Here is a 22,346-nt window from a genome sequence, read left to right on the forward strand (position 1 = left end):
CAGTGTCCTCCGGATTCTACACTGGGGGAGGCTTTAGCTCTAGTGTCTCCCCCCTGTCCCCTTTCTTTTTTAGTATTTATTTATTCTCTTGTTGTTTTATTGTTATAGTTATTATTGTTGTTGTCGTCATTGCCCAACTCCCTTTCTTTTTTTAGAATTTATTTATTAATGAGAAAGATAGGAGGAGAGAGAGAAAGAACCAGACGTCACTCTGGTACATGTGCTGCCGGGGGATTGAACTCAGGACCTCATGCTTAAGAATCCAGTGCTTTAGCCACTGTACCACCTCCCAGACCACTCTCTTGTCTTTTTCTATCTGAAAAAATCACCCAGGAGCATTAAAGCAATAACAACAACAAAAACAATGTTGTGTAATGAGGACAGTAAGGCTCAGGAGACATAAATTAGCTCAAAACTAATTGACTGGGGAAAAGTTTTTTTTTAAGATTTATTTATGAGAGGGAGAAGGATGAAGAGCTGGTGGGCAGGCAGTGACACATCTGGTTAAGCATACACATTATCAAGCACAGCGATCAGGGTTTGAGCCCCACTCCCCACCTGCAGGGAGGACACTTCACATGTGGTGAAGCAGATCTGCAGGTCTCTCTTTCTCTTTCCCTCTCTATCTCCCCCTCCTCTCTTAATTTCTCTCTGTTCTAGTTAAACAACAACAACAAAAAAAAAATCGAAAAAATAAAACAGGAAAAAAAAGGCTTCTGGGAGCAGTGGATTCATAGTGCCAGCACCGAGCCCCAGCAATAACCCTGGTGGCAAAAAATAATTTTAGTGGGGGTGGGGGGGATAGGGCATCTTCTGTGGCACGTGCAGCATTAGGGATCAAACTCAGAACCTCAAACCTGAGAGTTCAGCATTCAGTCTACTGTTTTACCTCCCAGGCTGCCTATGTGGCTGAAATTTGAACTGGTTGATGGGACACAGAATTCTGGGAAAGACTTAATAGAACTGGAGTGCTAGGGCCTTAGGGTGGGGTCTTTAGGGCCTCTTGTGATCCTGCCCCATCTGCAGAAAACAGATCCTGGGCCTGTGTGGGAGCCTGAGGCACCTTACACTGTTCTCAGCAGCCTCCCAGCTCATCAGAGAAACCTGTCTGACTGCTCCCCGCCCGCCCGCCCAGCTTTCTGTCCAGTGCAGTTGCCTTTCCCAGGGAGCCCCAGCAGAGAGGGGGTGCAACCTCAGAAGGTGCAGGGCGTGTTGGCTGGGATGGTGAGTGAGGTGCAGTGATGCTTACCTTGGCCAAGGCTTTACCCCACTGTGTGTTGGAGGTCAGTGGTGCATGGCCAGAGCTGGACACCCCTGGCATAGCTCACTGGGTTCTTGGAGTAAAAGGTGATAGATAGGGCCTGGAGATAGACTAAAGCTGGGGGGTGGGGTGTCCCATTTGGGTCCTGCTGATGTCCTGCTTCCCCTTTGTGTTCCCAGCAGCTGCCATGGAAGTGATGAACCTGATCGAACAGCCCATCAAGGTGACTGAGTGGCAACAGACCTACACCTATGACTCAGGCATCCACTCTGGTGCCAACACCTGTGTGCCCTCGGTCAGCAGCAAGGGCATCATGGAGGAGGACGAGGCCTGTGGGCGCCAGTACACACTCAAGAAGACTACCACTTACACCCAGGGCGGGCCCCAGAACCAAGGTGGGAATGCGCTGCTGGGAAGTCCTGCCAGGTTGGGAGAAGGGAGGCTGACTTGAGGGGGTTTCTGGTCTGAAAGCAGAAGTTGGTTTCTCTCTCTCTCTTTATTTTTATTTTTTATATTTATTTTATTAATTTATTCCCTTTTGTTGCCCTTGTTTTATTGTTGTAGTTATTATTGTTGTTGTTGTTGTTGGATAGGACAGAGAGAAATGGAGAGAGGAGGGGAAGACAGAGGGGGAGAGAAAGATAGACACCTGCAGACCTGCTTCACCGCCTGTGAAGCGACTCCCCTGCAGGTGGGGAGCCAGGGTTCGAACCGGGATCCTTATGCCGGTCCTTGTGTTTTGCGCCACCTGCGCTTAACCTGCTGCGCTACACCCCGACTCCCTCTCTCTTTATTTTTGGCTTCAGGTTTATTGCTGGGGCCCTGTGCCTGCACTATGAATCTACTGCTCCTGGAGGCCGTTTTTTTCCCATTTTTGTTGCCCTTGTTGTTATTATTATTGTTGTCATTGCTGCCATTGTTATTGGATAGGACAGAGAGAAATTGAGAGAGGAGGGGAAGACAGAGAGGGGGAGAGAAAGATAGACACCTGCAGACCTGTTTCACTGCTTGTGAAGTCACACACAGGTGGGGAGCGCACAGGTGGGGAGCCAGGGCCTTGAACCAGGATCCCTACTCCAGTTCTTTTTTTTTTTTTTTAAGATTTTATTTATTTATTCATGAGAAGATAGGAGGAGAGAGAAAGAACCAGACATCACTCTGGCACATGTGCTGCCAGGGGTCAAACTCAGGACCTCATGCTTGAGAGTCCAAAGCCTTATCATTGTGCCACCTTCCAGACCACCCCACTCCAGTTCTTGTGCTTGGCTCCATGTGCACTTAACCCACTGTGCTACCCCCTGGCCCTCTCAGTTTCTTCCTCTCTCTCTCTCTCTCTCTCTTTTTTTAAAAAAACATTTTATTTATTTATTAATGAGAATGATAGGAGGAGAAAGAGAGAACCAGACATCACACCAGTACATGTGCTGCCGGGGGTTGAACTCAGGACCTCATGCTTGAGAGTTCAGTGCTTTACCCATTGCACCACCTCCCAGATCACTCAGTTTCTCTTTTATGAGCCTCTGGGGTAGGTAGCCCTTGCTCTCAGGGTGTAGTCATCAATCTGATGAGACACCCCTTGCCTTCTGTGACAGTGTAATGAGGAGACATGACTGTCTCCATGGGAGGAGGGGTGGTGACACAGTCCTTTTGCTCCAGGAGTTTTAAGTGCATTGATGAGGCAGAGTTCACACCACAGATAGGTGGATGAGCTTCAGGTTGAAAGCCCAAGGGCTGCTGATGGGCACCAGGAGGAGCAGAGGCCAGAGCGTGCTGAAATGAACATGGGCCAATGCCACCAAGGAGGGATCAACCCAGCTCTGGGGCTTAGTCAGGTTGGGGGGGGGGCAGTCAGCCCAGGGTGCCCGCCTCCCTGTAGCTGGGGCCCAAGATTATTGTCCACAGGTGTTTCCAGGGTCCTGATCCTTGGGAAAGAAACAAGCTGAGGCCCTCCAGAGTGCCACCTCGGCAACTCCTCCCTGGCAGTGGGTGTAGGCCTCTTGGCTTGGCAGGGCGCCCATGGCCTGATATTTAAAACAGCATTGAGGTGGGAAAGCTGTGAGGATGTTTCCTCCTTCCTGACTAATTGGAGGGTGGACTCTCTGCCTCCCTTTCCCAGGGGCATCAGGACAGATGCCAGGCCAGGGCTGCCAGGGCAGCCTGAACACCTATCTGCATGACTCCTGGACCCACCCAGGGGGAGGAGACTGGGGTCTGAGCTGGGAGCCCATGTTCCTGAAGCCCACCGCCCTGATTTTCCTTCTGATCTGCTCTGTGATACTCTGTTTGCCAGCCCATATAATGGGAGAGCTGTCTCCCCTGGCGATGGTGAAGGTGTAATTAGACTCATGAGATTCCAGGGTTGCAAAGAGACGGTGGCTGGCTCACCTTACCCCACCTGATTGTTAAGGCAGGGTCATAGAGTTGGGGTTTGGGCTCTGGAGTCAGGCTGTCTGAGTTTGACTGACTTATAACCATCTCTCAGTGCCTTAGTTTTCCCATCTGGACCTTGAGAGCCTGTCTGGAGGTTCTAGCAGGGGAGTGCAGCTGCGCATATACCCTCGAGTGAAGACTGATCCGTCTCTTTTTGGGGAAGGTTGTCCTCTTTCACTGAGCACAAAGCTTTGGGAGAGATGCACATAGAGCTGTGAGGGAGGAAGGGGACACCCGCCTAGCCAGCCAGCTCAGCTGAATCAAAACTTGCGATCAATGGGGTGACAGATGTCACAGCCAGATCGATTTTCCCCATCTGTAAAGTGGAGCTGATAGTAGTACTTACCTTGGAGTGTGGTAAGATTAAGTGAGAAAAAAAAAAATGCATGGACGAAATAACTTACCTGGATAGTATGCCTACTTTGTCATGTGTGAGACCCACTCATTGAACCCGGCCCCCACTAACCTGGGGGAAAGTTTGGTGCTGTGATTTCTTTCCCTCTCACTCTATCTCTTCTAGCTGAAAAAATCTGACCTGGAATAACAAAGCGCCAGTGGGGGCAGGGAGAGAGAGAGCAAGAAAGAATAAGAAAACTTAAAAAAAAAAGATGTTTTCTGTCTTTGTTTCTTTTTTCTTTTTCTTTTTTACATTTTATTTGTTTATTAATGAGAAAGGAGGAGAGAAAGAACCAGACAACTTTCTTTTTTAAAAAATATTTATTTATTTATTTATTCCCTTTTGTTGCCCTTGTTTTATTGTTGTAGTTTTTGTTGTTGTTATTGATATCATCGTTGTTGACAGGATAGAGAGAAATGGAGAGAGGAAGGGAAGACAGAGAGGGGAGAGAAAGATAGACAGACACCTGTAGACCTGCTTCACCACCTGTGAAGTGACGGAGCCGGGGGCTCAAACCAGGATTCTCACTCTGGTCTGAATTCAGGACCTCATGTTTGAGAGTCCAATGCTTTATCCACTGTACCACCTCCCAGACCACTGTTTCTTCTTTTATTTAAATATTTAGTTTTTTATTTTGGATAGAAACAGAGATAAATTGAAAGAGGAGGGAGAGATTAAGAGGGAGAGAGACAACTGCAGTACTGTTTCACCACTTGTGAAGCTTCCCCCCTGCATGTAGGGACTAAGGGCTTGAACCCAGATCCTTATGCATTGTAATGTGTGTGCTCAACCAGGTGCACCACCACCCAGCCCCACTGGTTTATTTATTTTACTGTCTTTATTTATTGGATAGAGACAGCCAGAAATCGAGAGGGTAGGGGAGACAGAGAGGGAGAGAGACAGAGAGAGGCCTGTGGCATTGCTTTACCACTTGCAAAGTTTTCCCCCTACAGGGAAAGTGGGGGCTGGGGGCTCAAACCCAGGATCTTGCACACTGTAGCATACGCACTTAACTAAGTGTGCCAGCACCAGCCCTGATGTATTTCTGTTTGTTAGTGAGATACAGAGATAAACACAGCCTCACTCTGGCTTATGCCGTGCTGGGGATCGAACTTGAGACTTCATGTTTGAGAGTCCAATGTTTCATCTACTGTTCTACCTTAGACCTCTGTTACTTAATACTTTGCAGCTGGGGAGATAGCAAAATCATTATGCAAAAGACTTTGATGCCGGAGGCTTTGAAGTCCCAGGTGCTGTCCGCAAATGCCACCATAAACTGAGGCTAAAGCAGTGCTCGTCTTTCTCTCTGGATCTCTCTCTTTTTCTTTGTCTTTCATTAAAATAAAATTTTATACACACACACACACACACACACACACACACACATATATATAAAATCTGAAGGGGTTGGGAAGGAGAGGTGGGGAGGTAGTACAAAGGTAGCACATAAGACTTGCATGTAAGAAATCCCAGGTTCTGTCTCTAGCAACATCAATAACCAGAGCTGAGGGATGCGCTGGTCAAAAAAGAAAAAGAAGGGAGTCGGGCAGTAGTGCAGCGGGTTAAGCACAGGTGGCGCAAAGCGTGAGGACCGGTGTAAGGATCCCAGTTCAAGCCCCTGGCTCCCTACCTGCAGGGCAGTCGCTTCACAGGCGGTGAAGCAGGTCTGCAGGTGTCTATCTTTCTCTCCTCCTTTCTGTCTTTCCTTCCTGTCTCCATTTCTCTCTGTCCTATCCAACAGTGACGGCATCAACAATAATAACTACAACAACAATAAAAACAGCAAGAGCAACAAAAAGAAAATAAATAAATATAAAAAAAAAGAAAAGAAAGGAAGCCAGGGAGATAGTTCAGTGATATTATATAGGACTTTCATTCCAGAGGTCCCAGGTTCAATCCCTGGTATCACCATATGCCAGAGTTAAGGAGTATTCTGGTCTTTCTTTTCTTTCTTCTCCTTCTTCTTCTTCTTCTTCTCCTTCTTCTTCTTCTTCTTCTTCTTCTTCTTCTTCCTCTTCCTCTTCCTCTTCCTCTTCCTCTTCCTCTACTTCTTCTTCTCCTTCTCCTTCTCCTTCTCCTTCTCCTTCTCCTTCTCCTTCTCCTTCTTCTTCTTCTTCTTCTTCTTCTTCTTCTTCTTCTAGTTTGACAGGACAGGGAGAAATTGAGAGGTGAGAGGAGATAGGGAGGGAGAGAAAAAGATAGATACCTGTAGACCTGCTTCACCACTCCTGAAGCTTCCCACCTGCAAATGGGATTCAAACCTAGGTCCTTCAGCATAGTGACATGTGCACCTAATCAGGCGCACCACCACCCAGCCCCCTGTTCTGGTCTCTTTTTCTCTCATGAAAGTAAAAAAAAAAAATCATTTTAAAGAAGGGGCCAAGGAGGTAGCTCAGTGGCAGGAGTGCGTGCTTTACATGTGTGAGCCCTGCAGAAGAACAAGAAAGACAGCTAGAACATCAGAAATGAGACAGTGGTACCTTTAAAAAAATTTATTTATATAAAAAGGAAACAGTAGGGAGTTGGGAGGTAGCACAGCGGGTTAAGCGCAGATGACGTGAAGCGCAAGGACTGACCTAACGATCCCGGTTCAAGCCCCTGGCTCCCTGCCTGCTGGGGAGTCACTTCACAAGCTGTGAAGCAGGTTTGCAGGTGTCTGTCTTTCTCTCCCTCTTCTGCCTTCCCCTCCTCTCTCCATTTCTCTCTGTCCTATCTAATGACAACATCAATATCAATAATAACTACAACAATAATGAAAAACAAGGGCAACAAAAGGGAAAATAAATTAAAAAAAAAATAAAGGAAACACTGACAAAAACCATAGGATAAGAGGGGTACAACTCCACACAATTCCCACCACCAGAACTCTGTATCCCATCCCCTCCTCTCATAGCTTTCCTATTCTTTATCCCTCTGGGAGTATGGGGGAGACAGTGGTATCTTGATATCCTCCCCAAAAAAGAAGCAGAATTCTCTCTGACGGGTAGAACATGGTACCGGTTTTACAGGTGACCTGGAATACCAGATGTCCACAACGGCCAGAGCCAAGCGGGTGCGGGAGGCCATGTGCCCTGGTGTGACAGGCGAAGATAGCTCACTGCTGCTGACCACCCAGATAGAAGGGCAGACCACCAACCTGCAGCGGCTGGCTGAGCCGTCCCAGCTCCTCAAGTCGGCCATCGTGCATCTCATCAACTACCAGGACGATGCAGAGCTGGCCACCCGGGCTCTGCCTGAGCTCACCAAACTGCTCAACGATGAAGACCCGGTCTGTGGGGGCAGGGCCTGGGGTGGGTGAGGGTGGTGACTGAGCTGGAAACCCATCCACGGGTCCCTCTGAACTCTGTGCAGGAGCCTCCTGGTCCATCTGCTCACACTCTCCGGTCCTTCCCTCCCACACCCAGGTGGTAGTGACCAAGGCGGCCATGATCGTGAACCAGCTGTCGAAGAAGGAGGCATCACGGCGGGCCCTGATGGGCTCCCCTCAGCTGGTGGCCGCCGTTGTGCGCACCATGCAGAACACCAGCGACCTGGACACGGCCCGCTGTACTACCAGCATCCTGCACAACCTCTCCCACCACCGCGAGGGGCTTCTCGCCATCTTCAAGTCGGGTGGCATCCCTGCCCTGGTTCGCATGCTCAGGTAGCCCATCCCCTCCTGCCTCAGAGGTTCAGGGGCTTCCCCCCATGTGGTCTTTGTCCTTTCCTTCCCTGGGCTTCTGCATAACACCGAGCACCTGCTGGCTCACAGGGGAGCGAGGCATGCAAATAGCAGGTCAGCACCAGGGATGTAGCTCCTGAGTACATGCACTGTATATATGGGGCTGTGGACTCAGTCCTCAGCACCAAGATAGGTAAATAGGAAAGAAGGGCAGGGGAGATAGCATGGTGGTTATGCAAAGAGACTGATCCTTAAGGATCCAAAAAAAAAGGGGGGGGAGGAAGGTAGAAAGAAAAACCATGGTGATGGGTGATGGGGGGGGCACAGATAGCATAATGGTTATGCAAAGAAACTCTCATGCCTGAGGCTCCATAGTCCCAGGATCGGTCCCCCCCCAACACACACACAACACCACCTTAAGCTAAAGCTAGCAGTGCTCTGGTAAATAATACAAAATATAAGTAGAAAAGAAAGAAAGAGAGAGAGAGAGAGGGAGGGAGAAACAAATATAGAAAGAAAGAAAGGAAGGGAGAAGGGGAGTAGCGCAGCAGGTTAAGTGCAGATGGAGCAAAGCACAAGGACCGGTGTAAGGATCCCGGTTCAAGCCCTGGCTCCCCACCTGGGAGTGGCTTCACAAGTGGTGAAGCAGGTCTGCAGGTGTCTGTATTTCTTTCTCCCTGTCTTCCCCCTCCTCTTTCCATTTCTGTCTGTCCTATCCAACAACAATGACAACAATAATAACTACAACCATAAAACAACAAAAGGGAATAAATAAATAAAAAATAAAATAAATATTAGAAAGAAAGAAAGAGGAAGGAAGAAAAAGAATACTTGTTATTAGGGCACAATATAGACTAGGGCAGAGGTATGTCTTAAGATTGATCAGATGGTTTCTGAGAAACTGTTCATTCTCATGGCAGAGGGTTGATAGATGAATGGCGCTTGGCCAGAAATGCAGCATGGACAAAATATTCCAGGCAGAGGAAATAGCATGTGCAAAGTTTTTTGCTACCTTTGTCTTTTCTAGACTATAAATGTTGATCGGCCCCTTTCTTCATTCCCCTACTAGACTGTAAGTTCCCGCAAGAGGCATGCATTAGCGTTTGCCCTTCTTCCGTAGCCAGTTAATGGCTTTGAAAGTGACTGGGATCCATGTGGATTCAGTCGGCTAGGAAGGATCGTCAGTTTCCCCAATGAATGGGTACTCACGGGATGCACCACGGGAAGGTCGATCCAATGCATCCCATGCCCAGGATCGAACTCAGGAGTCTCAGCTTGCAAGTCCAATATATATATATTAATTATTTATTTTTATTTATTTATTTATTCCATTTTTTGTTGCCCTTGTTGTTTTATTGTTGTAGTCATTATTGATGTCATTGTTGGATAGGACAGAGAGAAATTGAAAGAGGAGGGGAAGACAGGGAGAGAGAAAGATAGACACCTGCAGACCTGCTTCACCGCCTGTGAAGCGACTCCCCTGCAGGTGGGGAGCCGGGGGCTCGAACCGGGATCCTTAAGCCGGTCCTTGCGCTTTGCACCATGTGCGCTTAACCCGCTGCGCTACCGCCCAACTCCCCGCAAGTCCAATATTTCATCCACTACACCACCTTCCAGGTTGCCCAGGAGTGTGTGTAGACTTTACTCTCCTCTGAACCCTTCCACATGGTAGCAACCTAGAAAGACCAAGTATTGAGGGGGACTGCTATGCACTCAGTAGTTGGCTGGGGGCTCAGAAGCAGGAGGAGTTATGGGCTCTGTGAAAAGAGGTACTGTGGGCTCTGTGCTTAACAAAGGGCTGAACCCAGGGGACCATGAGATCTTAGTAAAGTGATATTTCCTTAGGGGTGTTGGCACTGAGAAGGTCTGATGGGAGAGAAGGCCCACATGGTACCAGGCCAGAACCCTGGGACCTGACTCGTGCTAACTCCCTGCCCACCACCCCAGTTCCCCGGTGGAGTCTGTCCTGTTCTATGCCATCACTACGCTGCACAACCTGCTGCTTTACCAGGAGGGTGCCAAGATGGCAGTGCGCCTGGCAGACGGGCTGCAGAAGATGGTGCCCCTGCTCAACAAGAATAACCCCAAGTTCCTGGCCATTACTACCGACTGCCTGCAGCTCCTGGCCTATGGCAACCAGGAGAGCAAGGTAGGCCTCCTCTTCCCTCCCCAGCCTAGACCTGCACTCCTCACTATATCACCTCCAACCAGCAAGCTGCCACTTTACTTTTTAGTCTTAGTACATATGCATATGCAGGCATGCAGGTTTCACCATACAATTACATATATATAAATTTTTTCCTCCCCCCCAGAGGGGTGGACTTCTGGCTTCTGGTGAGAACGGGGTTTGAACCTGAAGCCCTTCTGCTTTAGAGGCTATGTGCAGAGCCACTACACTAGGTCAACACTGCCGAACAAATATTTTGAAGATGGGGCCCAGGCAGTAGTGCAGAGGGTTAAACGCATATGGCACAAAGCGTGTAAGGATCCCGGTTGGAGCACCTGCTCTCCACCTGTAGGGGGTTGCTTCACAAGTGGTGAAACAGGTCTGTAGGTGTCTTTCTCTCCCTCTTTCTGTCTTCCCCTCCTTTCTTGATTTCTCTCTGTTCTATCCAACAACAATGACAGCAATAACAACAATGATAAACAACAAGGACAACAAAAGGGAACATAATGGCCTCCAGGAGCAGTGGATTCATAGTGCAGACACCGAGCCCCAGCAATAACCCTGTAGGCAAAAATAAAATAAAAAACAAACAAACAAAAATAACCAAATATTTTGAAGATAAGTAATTTATCATCCTTACATAACCACTGTTTTGTTTTGGTCATCTCCAGGACTTTACTGCTCTGGGCTGACTTTTTCAGATAAAAAGAGCAAGACAGGGGGAGCCAGGTGGTAGCGCAGTGGGTCAAGTGCACGTGGCGCAAAGCGCAAATACTGGCGTAAGGATACTGGTTTGAGCCCCCAGCTCCCCACCTGCAGGGGAGTCGCTTTACAGGTGGTGAAGCAGGTCTGCAGGTGTCTATCTTTCTCTCCCCCTCTGTCTTCTCCTTTTCTCTCTGTCTTATCCAACAACGTCAATAACTACAATAACAACAATAAAAAGTGCAACAAAGGGGAAAATAAATAAGTATAAAAGAATTTAAAAAAAAAGCATGACAAAGGTAAGAGAAAAGAAAAGGGGGAGGCCGGGTGGTGGTGTACTTGGTTGAGTGCACATGCTACAATGCACAAGGACCCAGGTTCAAGCCTCGGGTCCCCACTTGCAGGGGGAAAGCTTCACAAGAGGTGAAGCAGGGCTGAAGCTCTCTCTCTGTCTCTCTCCTCCTCTGTTACCCCCTTCCGTCTCCATTTCTGGCTGTCTCTATCTAATAAATAAAGATTAAAAAAAGAAAGAGAAGAAAGGGAATCACAGCACTAGAACCTCCTCCAGTGCAGTAGGGGCTAGGCTCAAAACTGGGTCATGGACAGGGCAAAGTAGTGCACTATCCAAGTGAGCTATTTTACCAGCCCACAGCCACTGTTTACCTTAGTGTGCTTCTTCCAGTGAGTGCTGTCCTGGGGCAGATTTGTATGGGACATAGCTGTAGTCATAACAAATGTGTATGTACATGTCATCTAGAAGATTTATTTATTTATTTATTCCCTTTTGTTGCCCTTGTGTTGTTGTTGTTATTGATGTCATCGTTGTTGGATAGGACAGAGAGAAATGGAGAGAGGAGGGGAAGACAGAGAGGGGGAAAGAAAGATAAGACACCTGCAGACCTGCTTCACTGCTTGTGAAGCGACTCCCCTGCAGGTGGGGAGCTGGGGGCTTGAACCGGGATCCTTATGCTGGTCCTTGTGCTTTGCGCCATGTGTGCTTAACCCGCTGCACTACCGGCTGACCCCCCAGATTAAAAAAAAAATTATTTATTCCCTTTTGTTGCCCTTGTTGTTTTATCGTTGTTGTGGCTATTATTATTGTTATTGATGTCATTGTATTTGGATAGGACAGAGAGATATGGAGAGAGGAGGGGAAGACAGAGGGGGAGAGAAAGATAGACACCTGCAGACCTGCTTCACCGCCTGTAAAGCAACTCCCCTGCAGGTGGGGAGACGGGGGTTCATACTGGGATCTTTTTTTTTTAAGATTTTATTTATTTATTTATTTATTTATTTATTAATGAGAAAGATAAGATGAGAGAGAGAAAGAATCAGACATCACTCTGGTACATGTGCTGCCGGGGACTGAACTCAGGACCTCATGCTTGAGAGTCCGATGCATTATCCATTGTCCCACCTTCCGGACCACTCGAACTGGGATCCTTACGCCTGTCCTTGCATTTTGCGCCACCTGCACTTAACCCACTGCGCTACTGCCCGGAGTCCCCCCTTTTTTTTTTTTTTTTTTAATGTGCCAGGGAATGATCTCAGGGCCTTGCTCTTGTGTGATAGCACTGTGCCACCATCTGGTCCAATTTTTACTTTATATATTTCGACAGATGAATACCAAAGCACCGCTCCACCAGCCATGGATGTTGTCTGTGGTGCTCCCATACAGTGCTTAGGATTGAAGCCAGGGCCTCAAGTATTAGTACATGCACTCTTCCTAATGAACCAGTCACACTCTCCCCCCCTACATATTTTATTTTACTTTTATTATTGTCATCAGAATTTTGCTGCTCTTGATCAGCTTTTTCAGATAAAAAGAGACAGACGGGGCGGGGGGTAAATAGCATAATGATTATTCAAAGAAACTGTCATTTCTGAGGTCCCAGGTTCAACCCCCAACACCACCATAAGCCAGAGCTGAGCAGTGCTCTGGTAAAGAAAGGAAGGAAGGAAAGAAGGAAGAAAGGAGGGAGGGATGAAGGAGAGGAAAGAAGAAAGGAAGGAAGAGAAGAAAGAGAGGGAGGACACCACAGCGCTAAAGCTTTCCCCAGTGCCCTGGGGGCTGGGCTTGAACCTGACTCAGGTGTATGGAAAATCATACATCTTCTCAGGTGAGCTGCAGGTCCCCTAATTTTTTTTTTAATAAAAAAAATTTTTTTTCTGTATTGTCTTCAGAACCACCCTGAATAATGGCAAGCAGTTCATTAAGTGAAGGCCGCTGACTGTATGGACAGCTTTTTCCAAAGAATGGACACTTTTTTCTTCCAAGGTTATTTTTATCTTACCATCTGTTTAGTTATTTTGTTATGTAACAGAGGCAGAGCTATTTTACACTGTGCCAGTGATCAAACCCAGGGCCACCTTTATGCAAGGCACTCTCTCTACTGCTGAACCATCTCCTCGCTCCCTGGAAAAAGAAAGCTTTTTTTTTTTTTGAGCAGAAAAATGCTCGGCTCTGGCTATTGTTGGTGGAGAGTTGAACCTGAATCCTCTCTCATTTGCAAACCCTGTGGTGCTGCTGCTGTCCTATCTCCCCAACCTGGGGATTGTTTTCATTGTGGCTTTTCAGTATTTCTAGGCTTTGTCCCCAGGTATCTGGATCGCTCATCCAATGCACTGTATTAACCAAAAGTACTGTCAGAGGTGATCCTAGTGCTATTTCCCCCCTTCATCACCAGCAATATGTGTTATCCTTTCTTTGAAAATTGGGCTTAGTGGTCACAAAATACTTCCTGGGTTGTAGCAGAAGCTCAGGAAGGATGGTTGTGTCAGCCCCCCTCCCTTCCTTGTTCCTTGCCACAGTCTGTGTCACGCACTCATTTACCCCCCTGCTTTGCTTCCAGCTCATCATCCTGGCCAATGGAGGCCCCCAGGCCCTCGTGCAGATCATGCGTAACTATAGTTATGAGAAGCTGCTTTGGACCACCAGCCGCGTGCTCAAGGTGCTGTCTGTGTGCCCCAGCAACAAGCCCGCCATTGTGGAGGCTGGTGAGTAGTATGGCTTGCTTGAGAGGGTGGCCCAGGGTGGGCACCTTGTCTACTGGCCAGACTTTGGCTCCCAGGCTACCGTATGACTGATGTGATTCTGTCCCATGTCCCCCACCCCAGGTGGGATGCAGGCACTGGGGAAACACTTGACAAGCAACAGCCCTCGCCTGGTGCAGAACTGCCTCTGGACCCTGCGCAACCTCTCTGACGTGGCTACCAAACAGGTGAGGTATGGTTGGGGGGAGGGGGTCTCAGGGCTTTTGGTCTGTATCCACTCTGCAGCACCTTATCTTCCAGCTAGCTGTCCCACTTCCAGCCTTAAGACTGAGTCTGATCTTAGGAGCCAAGGGAGGCCTGAGGCCTTTACTTCTTGTCCTGCCATGACAGAGGCTAGAATTACCAGAAGACTCCAATCTCCAAGCTTTAGTCTTGGATCTCTGTGAGGGACTGGGCTGAGTAATAGAGGTGGGCATTACATTTTTTTTTTTTTTTTTAATATTTATTTTATTTATTCCCTTTTGTTGCCCTTGTTGTTTTATTGTTGTAGTTATTATTGTTGCTGTCGTTGTTGGATAGGACAGAGAGAAATGGAGAGAGGAGGGGAAGACAGAGAGGAAGAGAGAAAGATAGACACCTGCAGACCTGCTTCACCGCTTGTGAAGCGACTCCCCTGCAGGTGGGGAGCCGGGGTTCGAACCGGGATCCTTATGCCGGTCCTTGTGCTTTGCGCCACCTGCGCTTAACCCGCTGTGCTACAGCCTGACTCCCGACATTACATTTCTATGTTGGGCTCCAGTGATGCCAGAGGAATGGTTTTGACCTAGACTCCGGGCTGGAAAGCAGTTGTGTGTTGAGAGACAGCTTGGGGGCTCCAAGAGTTAAAATCAATTAAGGGAAAATGCAGTTTTTAAAAAATATTTATTTGTTTATTTATTCCCTTTTGTTGCCCTTGTTGTTTTATTGTTGTAGTTATTATTGTTGTTGTTGGATAGGACAGAGAGAAATGGAGAGAGGAGGGGAAGACAGAGAGGGAGAGAGAAAGACAGACACCTGCAGACCTGCTTACCGCTTGTGGAGCGACTCCCCTGCAGGTGGGGAGCCGGGGGCTCGAACCAGGATCTTTAAGCCGGTCCTTGTGCTTTGCGCCACCTGCATTTAACCCGCTGCTCTACCACCCGACTCCCAAAATGCAGTTTTAAGACATATGTCCTGGTCCCCCTTCTCACCTGTCCCCCTAAGAGCACACACCTAGAAGCTTTACCCACCATGGATTGTGGGTAACTCTGCCAGTCAGTTGTGGATACTACTTCCTCTTCCCCTGTCAGCACCCAGAGGCGGTAAAGGACCCTGCTGGATAAATGAAGACAATGAGGCTCAAGGAGTTGGTTAAAGCTCATAAATGGCAGAGCTGGGATTTGAACCCAGGTCGGTGTGTCCTTAGAACCTGGAGTCTTTCTGTTCTTCAGCAAGGGCCACATGGGTTCCTCGGGGGGTGGGGGGAGAAGAGGGGCCTCTGGGCTAGGAGGCTGGCTGATACTGGATTTGATCCAAGTCCCCATTGAAGGCCTGGAAAGATGTGGGTCAGCTGGACCAGTGAAGCAAGTGACCTCTATCACTTTCCTCCCTTGGCCCGAGGAGGACTCTGGGTGGGTCTGAGGACACAGAAAGAAGAGGGGTAAGGCCGTGGCGCAGTGGGTTAAGCGCATGTGGCTCAAAGCGCAAGGACCAGTGTAAGGATCCTGGTTTGAGCCCCCAGCTCCCCACCTGTAGGGGAGTCACTTCACAAGCGGTGAAGCAGATCTGCAGGTGTCTTTCTCTCCCCTTTTCTGTCTCCCCATCTCTCTTGATTTCTCTCTGTCCTATCCAACGACAACAACAATAATAACCACAACAATGACAAAAACAACAAGGGCAACAAAGGGGGAAAATGGCTTCCAGGAGCAGTGGATTCGTTGTGCAGGCACTGAGCCTCAGTGCTACCTTGGAGGCAAAAAAAAAAAAAAAAAAAAAAGAGGGAAGAGTAGGTGGAGGAAAGAACAGGGAGCTTAAAGACAGGCCTAGGTGCTGATCTGCTCCACTAGCTAAGGGTCTGTGGGCAAGCTTGAATCTTTCCAAGCCTCAGTTTCCAAACAGTCACACTACCCTCTCCTGGATATGATAGCACCATGGGGTCCCAGGCACTCAGGCTGGACACAGCCAGCATCCGTTGAAGGGTAGCCAGGCCCTTGTTAGGCCTCTTGCTCTCCTTGGACATCTCTGGAAGACTTGTGGTTGGGTGCCCCCTCAAGATCTCTCTCCCTCCTCGACCCCTAGGAGGGCCTGGAGAGTGTGCTGAAGATTCTGGTGAACCAGCTGAGTGTGGATGACGTCAACGTTCTCACCTGTGCCACCGGCACACTGTCCAACCTGACGTGCAACAACAGCAAGAACAAGATGCTGGTGACCCAGAATAGCGGTGTGGAGGCACTCATCCATGCCATCCTGCGTGCTGGAGACAAGGATGACATTACAGAGCCTGCCGTCTGTGCCCTGCGCCACCTCACCAGCCGCCACCCCGAGGCTGAGATGGCCCAGAATTCCGTGCGCCTCAACTATGGCATCCCAGCCATTGTCAAGTTGCTCAACCAGCCCAACCAGTGGCCACTGGTCAAGGTACTGACCACCTTCATTGGGGACTAGTAAAGGGAAGGAGCAGCCTGGGAGGTGGTGTATTGGAGATAGTATTGGACCCTCAAGCATGAGGTCTGGAGTTCGATCCTTTGCATTGCATGTGCCAGAATGATGCTCTGGTTCTCTCTCTCTCTCTCTCTCTCTCTCTCCCCCATCTCTCTCATAAACAACCAACCAAATAAATAGGAAAAGGAATACTCCAGTCACAGCCACCTGAATGGTCTTGTCTCACTATAGAGTCTTGTTTGGTGGGCCTGAGAGTATCCATTTTTCTACAATCTCTCTCTTTCTCTCTCTCTCTTTCTTTCTCTTTCCCTTTCTTCACCAGTATTATTGCTGGGTTTTTGTGCCATCTTGACTCTACCACTCTGCAGCTTTTTTTTTTTTTTTTCAATAGAGGCTTCTTCTTCTTCTAGCGTTTGCCCTTCTTCTGTAGCCAGTCAACAGCATCAGGTTGAGCCTGATGTAAAGTTTCGAGACCTCCTTTGAATCTGGAGAGGTGGCAGTCATTGACTATGTGGGTCATAGTCTGTCTGGAGCCGCAGGGGCAGTTCGGGTCGTCTCTGGCTCCCCAGCGATGGAACATAGCGGCGCACCGGCCATGGCCTGTTCCATAGCGATTGAGGAGGGCCCAATCATAACGTGCTAGGTCAAAGCCAGGTTGACGCTTGCAGGGGTCTGTGATGAGGTCTGAGAGATATGGAGAGAAGCAGAGAGAGAGATAGAGAGGAGAGACACCTGCAGCATATGCTCCACCACTTGTGAAGTTTCCTCTTGTACAGGTGGTGACCAGGGGCTTGAACCCCAGTCCTTGAACGTAGTAAAATTCATACACTCTCCTGGGTGAGCCACCACTCAACCCTGAGATAGTGCATTTCTCTCTCCCACCCCACCCTCTCTTTGTTTTTGTTTTCCAGAGCACTGCTCTCCTCTGGTTTATGGTTTTTCTTCTTCTAGCGTTTGGTTTATGGTGGTGCAGGGGATTGAATCTGGGAGCTCAGAGCCTCAGGCATGAGAGTCTTCTTTTTTTTTTTTAATTAATTAATTAATTAATTTTTGTTTAAGAAAGGATAAATTAACAAAACCATAGGGTAGGAGGGGTACAACTCCACACAATTCCCACCACCCAATCTCCATATCCCACCCCCTCCCCTGAAAGCTTTCCCACCCTCTATCCCTCTGGGAGCATGGACCCAGGGTCATTGTGGGTTGTAGAAGGTGGAAGGTCTGGCTTCTGTAATTGCTTCCCGTTGAACATGGGCGTTGACTGGTCGGTCCATACTCCCAGTCTGCCTCTCTCTTTCCCTAGTAGGGTGGGTCTCTGGGGAAGCAGAGCTCCAGGACACATTGGTGGGGTCTTGCATGGGAGTCTTCTTGCATAATCATATGTTATTTCCCCTGCCTGAGATTGTGCATTTTTTTTATATTTATTTATTCCCTTTTGTTGCCCTTGTTGTTTTATTGATGTAGTTATTCTTGTTGTCGTCGTTGTTGAATAGGACAGAGAGAAATAGAGAGAGGAGGAGAAGACAGAGAGGGGGAGAGAAAGATAGACACCTGCAGACCTGCTTCACCGCTTGTGAAGCGACTCCTCTGCAGGTGGGGAGCCAGGGGTTTGAACCGGGATCTTTATGCTGGCCCTTGCGCTTTGCGCCGTGTGCGCTTAACCCGTTGCACTACCGCCTCCGCCCCTGAGCTTGTGCATTTCTAATATGCTCCTAGATAATATTGCTGGTTCCTGGAACAGTCTGGAGGGGTGGGCTTTGGTCTGTGTCATCCCAATACTGTTAATCTTCTCATCCCAGGGATGTGGGGAAGGAATAGCAACCAGAAAGTAGAGCTCATCACATCCCAGATCTGAGTATTTGGCAACATCTGGACTCAAGAAGACTAGCAAGTGTGTCATGTGTCAGAGGGCCATGTGTTTTGCTGGAGGGTCACTGAAAAGACAGGGTAGGGAGGATTTGGGGACGCCCAGTGCCTTCCCCAGGGAGTTAGGAATGTGAAGGGGAGGGAGAGACCATTGACATGCATTTTAGACAGTTTAACAGCACAGATAAGAATAGATCTAAGTGGCTGTGTATTGAATTTTTTAAAATCCTCAGTGAAAAAAAGAGGCAGTCAGAGCTGAGTGGTGTGGTGGTCTTTCTCTCCCATGAAATAAATTAATAAATAAAATTAAAAAAATATTTATTAATTTCCATTTGTTGCCCTTGCTTTTTTTATTGTTGTAAAATAAAATATTTTAAAAATTTATTTACAAAATGGAAATATTGACAAGACCATAGGACAAGAGGAGTATAATTCCACACAGTTCCCACCACCAGAGCTCCATATCCCATCCATCCCTTGAAAGAAAGCTTTCCTGTACTTTATCTCTCTAGGAGCATGGACCCAGGATCATTATGGGGTACAGAAAAATAAAATCTTTAAAACAAAAACACTAACAAACAAAAAGAATAGGACCAGCAGCTTGTGACCCCTTCTTGGTTCCTACTGCCAGCCTGAGGTAGAAGGAGGGTATACATCCTCACCCAGGAGCTAAGTGACATTTGGCCCTGGCTGGTTATCCACACTGCACCTGTGCTCTCATCTCTCACATAATCATCTTTTTCCTCTGGCTTCTTGCTCAGTTTTGCTTTGTAAGACCCAAGAGGTCCTGGAAAACTGGAGTGGTTCCTGGGGGTTGGGAGATACTGGGGAGCTAGTTAGATTATCTCCCTCACCAAAGCAGGTGATTTTGGGCTTGACCATAGCAAGGACTCCTTGGTAATCAGGGTTGTGATCCACATACTCACAAAAATGAGTGAACAAATGAATGAATGAATGAATGAATGAATAAATAAATAAATAAATAAAATCAAGATATTTATATTGTCTGGGGGAAGAGAGGAGATAAAGGTGAAGGTCAAGGCATGGGGGCTGGCAGAATGTGCTAGGATGGTGCATCATTTTAGTAGGGGCTGGTAGAAACTGACACAAGGATGGGAGAACTACTGTAGTTTCCAGTGAAAGGGATGAGGACACAGAACTCTGGTGGCGGGAACATTATGGAATTATACCCTTATTATCTTATAATTTTATAAAGCAATATTAAATTGTGAATGAAAAAAGAAAAGATCAGGGGCCGGGTGGTGGCACACCTGGTTGAACACAGGTGTTACAATGTACAAGGACCCAGGTTCGAGCCCCCGGTCCCCACCTGCAGAGGGAAAGCTTTGCGAGTGGTAAAGTAGTGTTGCAGGTGTCTCTCTGTCTCTTTCCCTCTCTATCTCCCCCATCCTTCTCGATTTCTGGCTGTCTCTATCCAATAAATAAAGATAATTAAAAAAAAAAGAAAGTCATAAAATAAAATATTAAAGAAAAGAGAGAAAGGAATAGACATGAGGAGCCATAGATCCTGTGGAATATGGGACATGGGCTCCGGTATTCTCATTATCTGAAGAGCTGTACCTGAGGGACAGAGAGATTATATAGGAGGAAGCAGATGATATCAAGGAATTGGGCTCCTCCGGATACCCTAGAAGTGTCCCTGATGTGGGCTAGGGAGATAGCATTAACGGTTATGCAAAGGGTTTTAATTCCCGAGTCTCCAAGGTCCCAGGTTCAATCCCCAGCACCACCATAAGCCAGAGCTGAATAGTGTTCTGGAGCCTTTCTCTCTCTCTCTCCTCTCCCCCGACTCTCTCATTAAGATAAAATATTTAAAAGAAAGAAAGGCTCCTGATGATGTCAAAGAGGTGGCACAGTAGGTGAAGCATTAGACTCTCAAGCATGAAGTTCTGAGTTTGATCCCTGTCAACTCATGTGACAGACCAATGTCTGGCTCTCTCTCTCTCCCTTTCTATCTCTCTCATAAATAAATAAATATATACATTTATTTTATTTTACTTATTGCACAGAAACAGAGACGTTGAGAGGGAAGGGAGAGATAGAGAGGGGGAGACAAAAAGACACCTGCAGTACTGCTTCACCACTTGTGAAGATTCCCCCCTGCATATGGGCACTAGGTATTTGAATTGGGTTCATTGTAACATGTACACTCAACCAGGTATGCGGCCACCTGGCTCCTAATAAAATCTTTTAATAAAGAAAAAAGGGGGGGCCAGGCAGTGGTGCACCTGGTTAAGCCTACTTATAGTGCACAAGGACCTGGGTTCAAGCCCCTGGTCCCCACCTGCAGGGAGGAAGCTTCACAAGTGGTGAGGCAGGGCTACAGGTATCTCTCTCTCTCTCCTCCCCTCTCAATTTCTCTCTGTCTCTATCCAGTAAAATAAAATAAAATAAAATAAAATAAAATAAAATAAAATAAAATAAATTCCTTAAAGAAAGAAAAAGAAACGACCTTGATAATTGCTTCTTTTCTTGCCAGGCAACCATTGGCCTGATCAGGAATTTGGCTCTGTGCCCAGCCAATCATGCCCCACTGCAGGAGGCAGCGGTTATTCCCCGCCTTGTCCAGCTACTGGTCAAAGCCCACCAGGATGCCCAGCGCCATGTGGCTGCAGGCACTCAGCAGCCCTATACGGTGAGTGAGCTAGAGGTGCCCATGACAGCCCTCCCTGGGGGTCAGGCATGCAGATGGGAGGTGAGCTGCAGCTGAAGCCAACTCCAAGACCAGAGGAGTTTGTTAGAGTGATAAACTCAGGGGACAGGTCTGTGGCCGTGTCCAGGGACCCTCTGTCATCATGCTCCGTTGCTTCCTTCATGCAGGATGGTGTGAGGATGGAGGAGATAGTGGAAGGCTGTACTGGGGCCCTGCACATCCTCGCCCGAGACCCCATGAACCGCATGGAGATCTTCCGGCTCAATACCATCCCCCTGTTTGTGCAGGTGAGCCTGAAGCAGGAGGACTGGAGAGGTCTCCCTCTGCCAAAAGGGGAAGGTTGACTACCGTGATCTTGAGGACATCTGGGCCAGGCATGGGGAAGTCCTTGGAAGAGTTTGGGGGAAGACTCAGAAATTATTTGAATGGGGGGGGGGGGTTTGATTTTCCAAGCTTAAGCTCACAAACTAGGGAAGAGATCACAAATTAAAAAAAAGAAGTCAGGAGAGAAAAAAAGCTAAAATAAATAAACAAATAAATAAAGGATGGGGGAGACAGCATAATGGTTATGTAAACAGACTTTCATGGACCCAGGACCCAGGTTCAGTCCCCTACATCACTATAAGCCAAAGCGGAACATCTTGAGGGGATGGGCAGTAACTCAGTAGGTAGAACACATACCTTGTTGTATGTGAGGCCCTGAGTTCCATGACTGACACCACATGACAGCGCTGTGGGCAGCATCAAGAGAACTCCACAGATGGTGGATCTTTTCCTTGGTGCCTCTCCTTGTTCTCTAAGTATATAGGATGTGGCCAGCATGTGGTGTCTCCCCAGCCACTGTCCATATTTTCTAATGTGAGCTTGAGTTAAATCCAGAAAAAGGGAGTTGGAGATGGGCAAAGCTTTGCTGCCTGGCCTGCCTCATGCCCACCTGCACACCCCCTCCAGCTCCTGTACTCATCGGTGGAGAACATCCAGCGTGTGGCAGCTGGGGTCCTGTGCGAGCTGGCCCAGGACAAGGAGGCCGCTGATGCCATCGATGCTGAGGGGGCCTCGTCCCCACTCATGGAGCTCCTGCACTCTCACAATGAGGGCACAGGTAAGGGGCTGGGCCAAGGGCCAGTGGGTGCAGGGAAGAGGCCAGGCTTTGTTCCCCTAGCCCAGTGGGGGAAGCAGTACTGATTTGGCCTTGCCTTACCCCTCTACTCAGCCACTTACGCTGCTGCGGTCTTGTTCCGTGTATCTGAGGACAAGAACCCAGACTACCGGAAGCGCGTGTCTGTGGAGCTCACCAACTCCCTTTTCAAGCATGACCCAGCTGCCTGGGAGGCTGTGAGTACCTGGGCCTGAACTGCCATGTGTGGCTGTGCAAAATGCACACTGCAAAAGGCTGGGGGGTGGGGAGGTGTTCTACCACGATGTCAGCTTCATAGATGTTTCTTGCCCAATTGGAGCCTTTGTGACAAGTTCTAGCAGACAACAGAAATATTTGGATTGAAACATCCATTATTA

At 48.2% G+C, this 22,346-nt stretch overlaps 1 protein-coding gene across 8 annotated transcripts in view; it reads left to right on the forward strand.

Annotated features, from left to right (window-relative positions):
• JUP (junction plakoglobin) overlaps positions 1 to 22,346 on the forward strand; it is a 38,762-nt gene that overhangs the window by 13,034 nt on the left and 3,382 nt on the right. For 4 of the 8 annotated variants that reach the window (XM_007535485.3, XM_016193603.2, XM_060203479.1 and 1 more), the window contains exons 2-12: positions 1,441 to 1,656; positions 7,097 to 7,356; positions 7,493 to 7,731; positions 9,697 to 9,898; positions 13,471 to 13,615; positions 13,736 to 13,839; positions 15,929 to 16,267; positions 20,658 to 20,813; positions 20,999 to 21,118; positions 21,783 to 21,933; positions 22,045 to 22,166. In XM_007535485.3, coding sequence (XP_007535547.1) covers positions 1,449 to 1,656; positions 7,097 to 7,356; positions 7,493 to 7,731; positions 9,697 to 9,898; positions 13,471 to 13,615; positions 13,736 to 13,839; positions 15,929 to 16,267; positions 20,658 to 20,813; positions 20,999 to 21,118; positions 21,783 to 21,933; positions 22,045 to 22,166 — 2,046 coding nt within the window. In that variant the 5' untranslated portion in view covers positions 1,441 to 1,448. Of the gene's footprint in view, positions 1 to 1,209; positions 1,225 to 1,268; positions 1,284 to 1,440; positions 1,657 to 7,096; positions 7,357 to 7,492; positions 7,732 to 9,696; positions 9,899 to 13,470; positions 13,616 to 13,735; positions 13,840 to 15,928; positions 16,268 to 20,657; positions 20,814 to 20,998; positions 21,119 to 21,782; positions 21,934 to 22,044; positions 22,167 to 22,346 lie in introns of those variants that run through there. The other 4 variants (XM_016193605.2, XM_016193604.2, XM_060203481.1 and 1 more) reach the window with 3 other exon arrangements.

The sequence above is a fragment of the Erinaceus europaeus genome, chromosome 12, assembly GCF_950295315.1.
Source record: "Erinaceus europaeus chromosome 12, mEriEur2.1, whole genome shotgun sequence".
NCBI classification, from domain to species: domain Eukaryota; kingdom Metazoa; phylum Chordata; class Mammalia; order Eulipotyphla; family Erinaceidae; genus Erinaceus; species Erinaceus europaeus.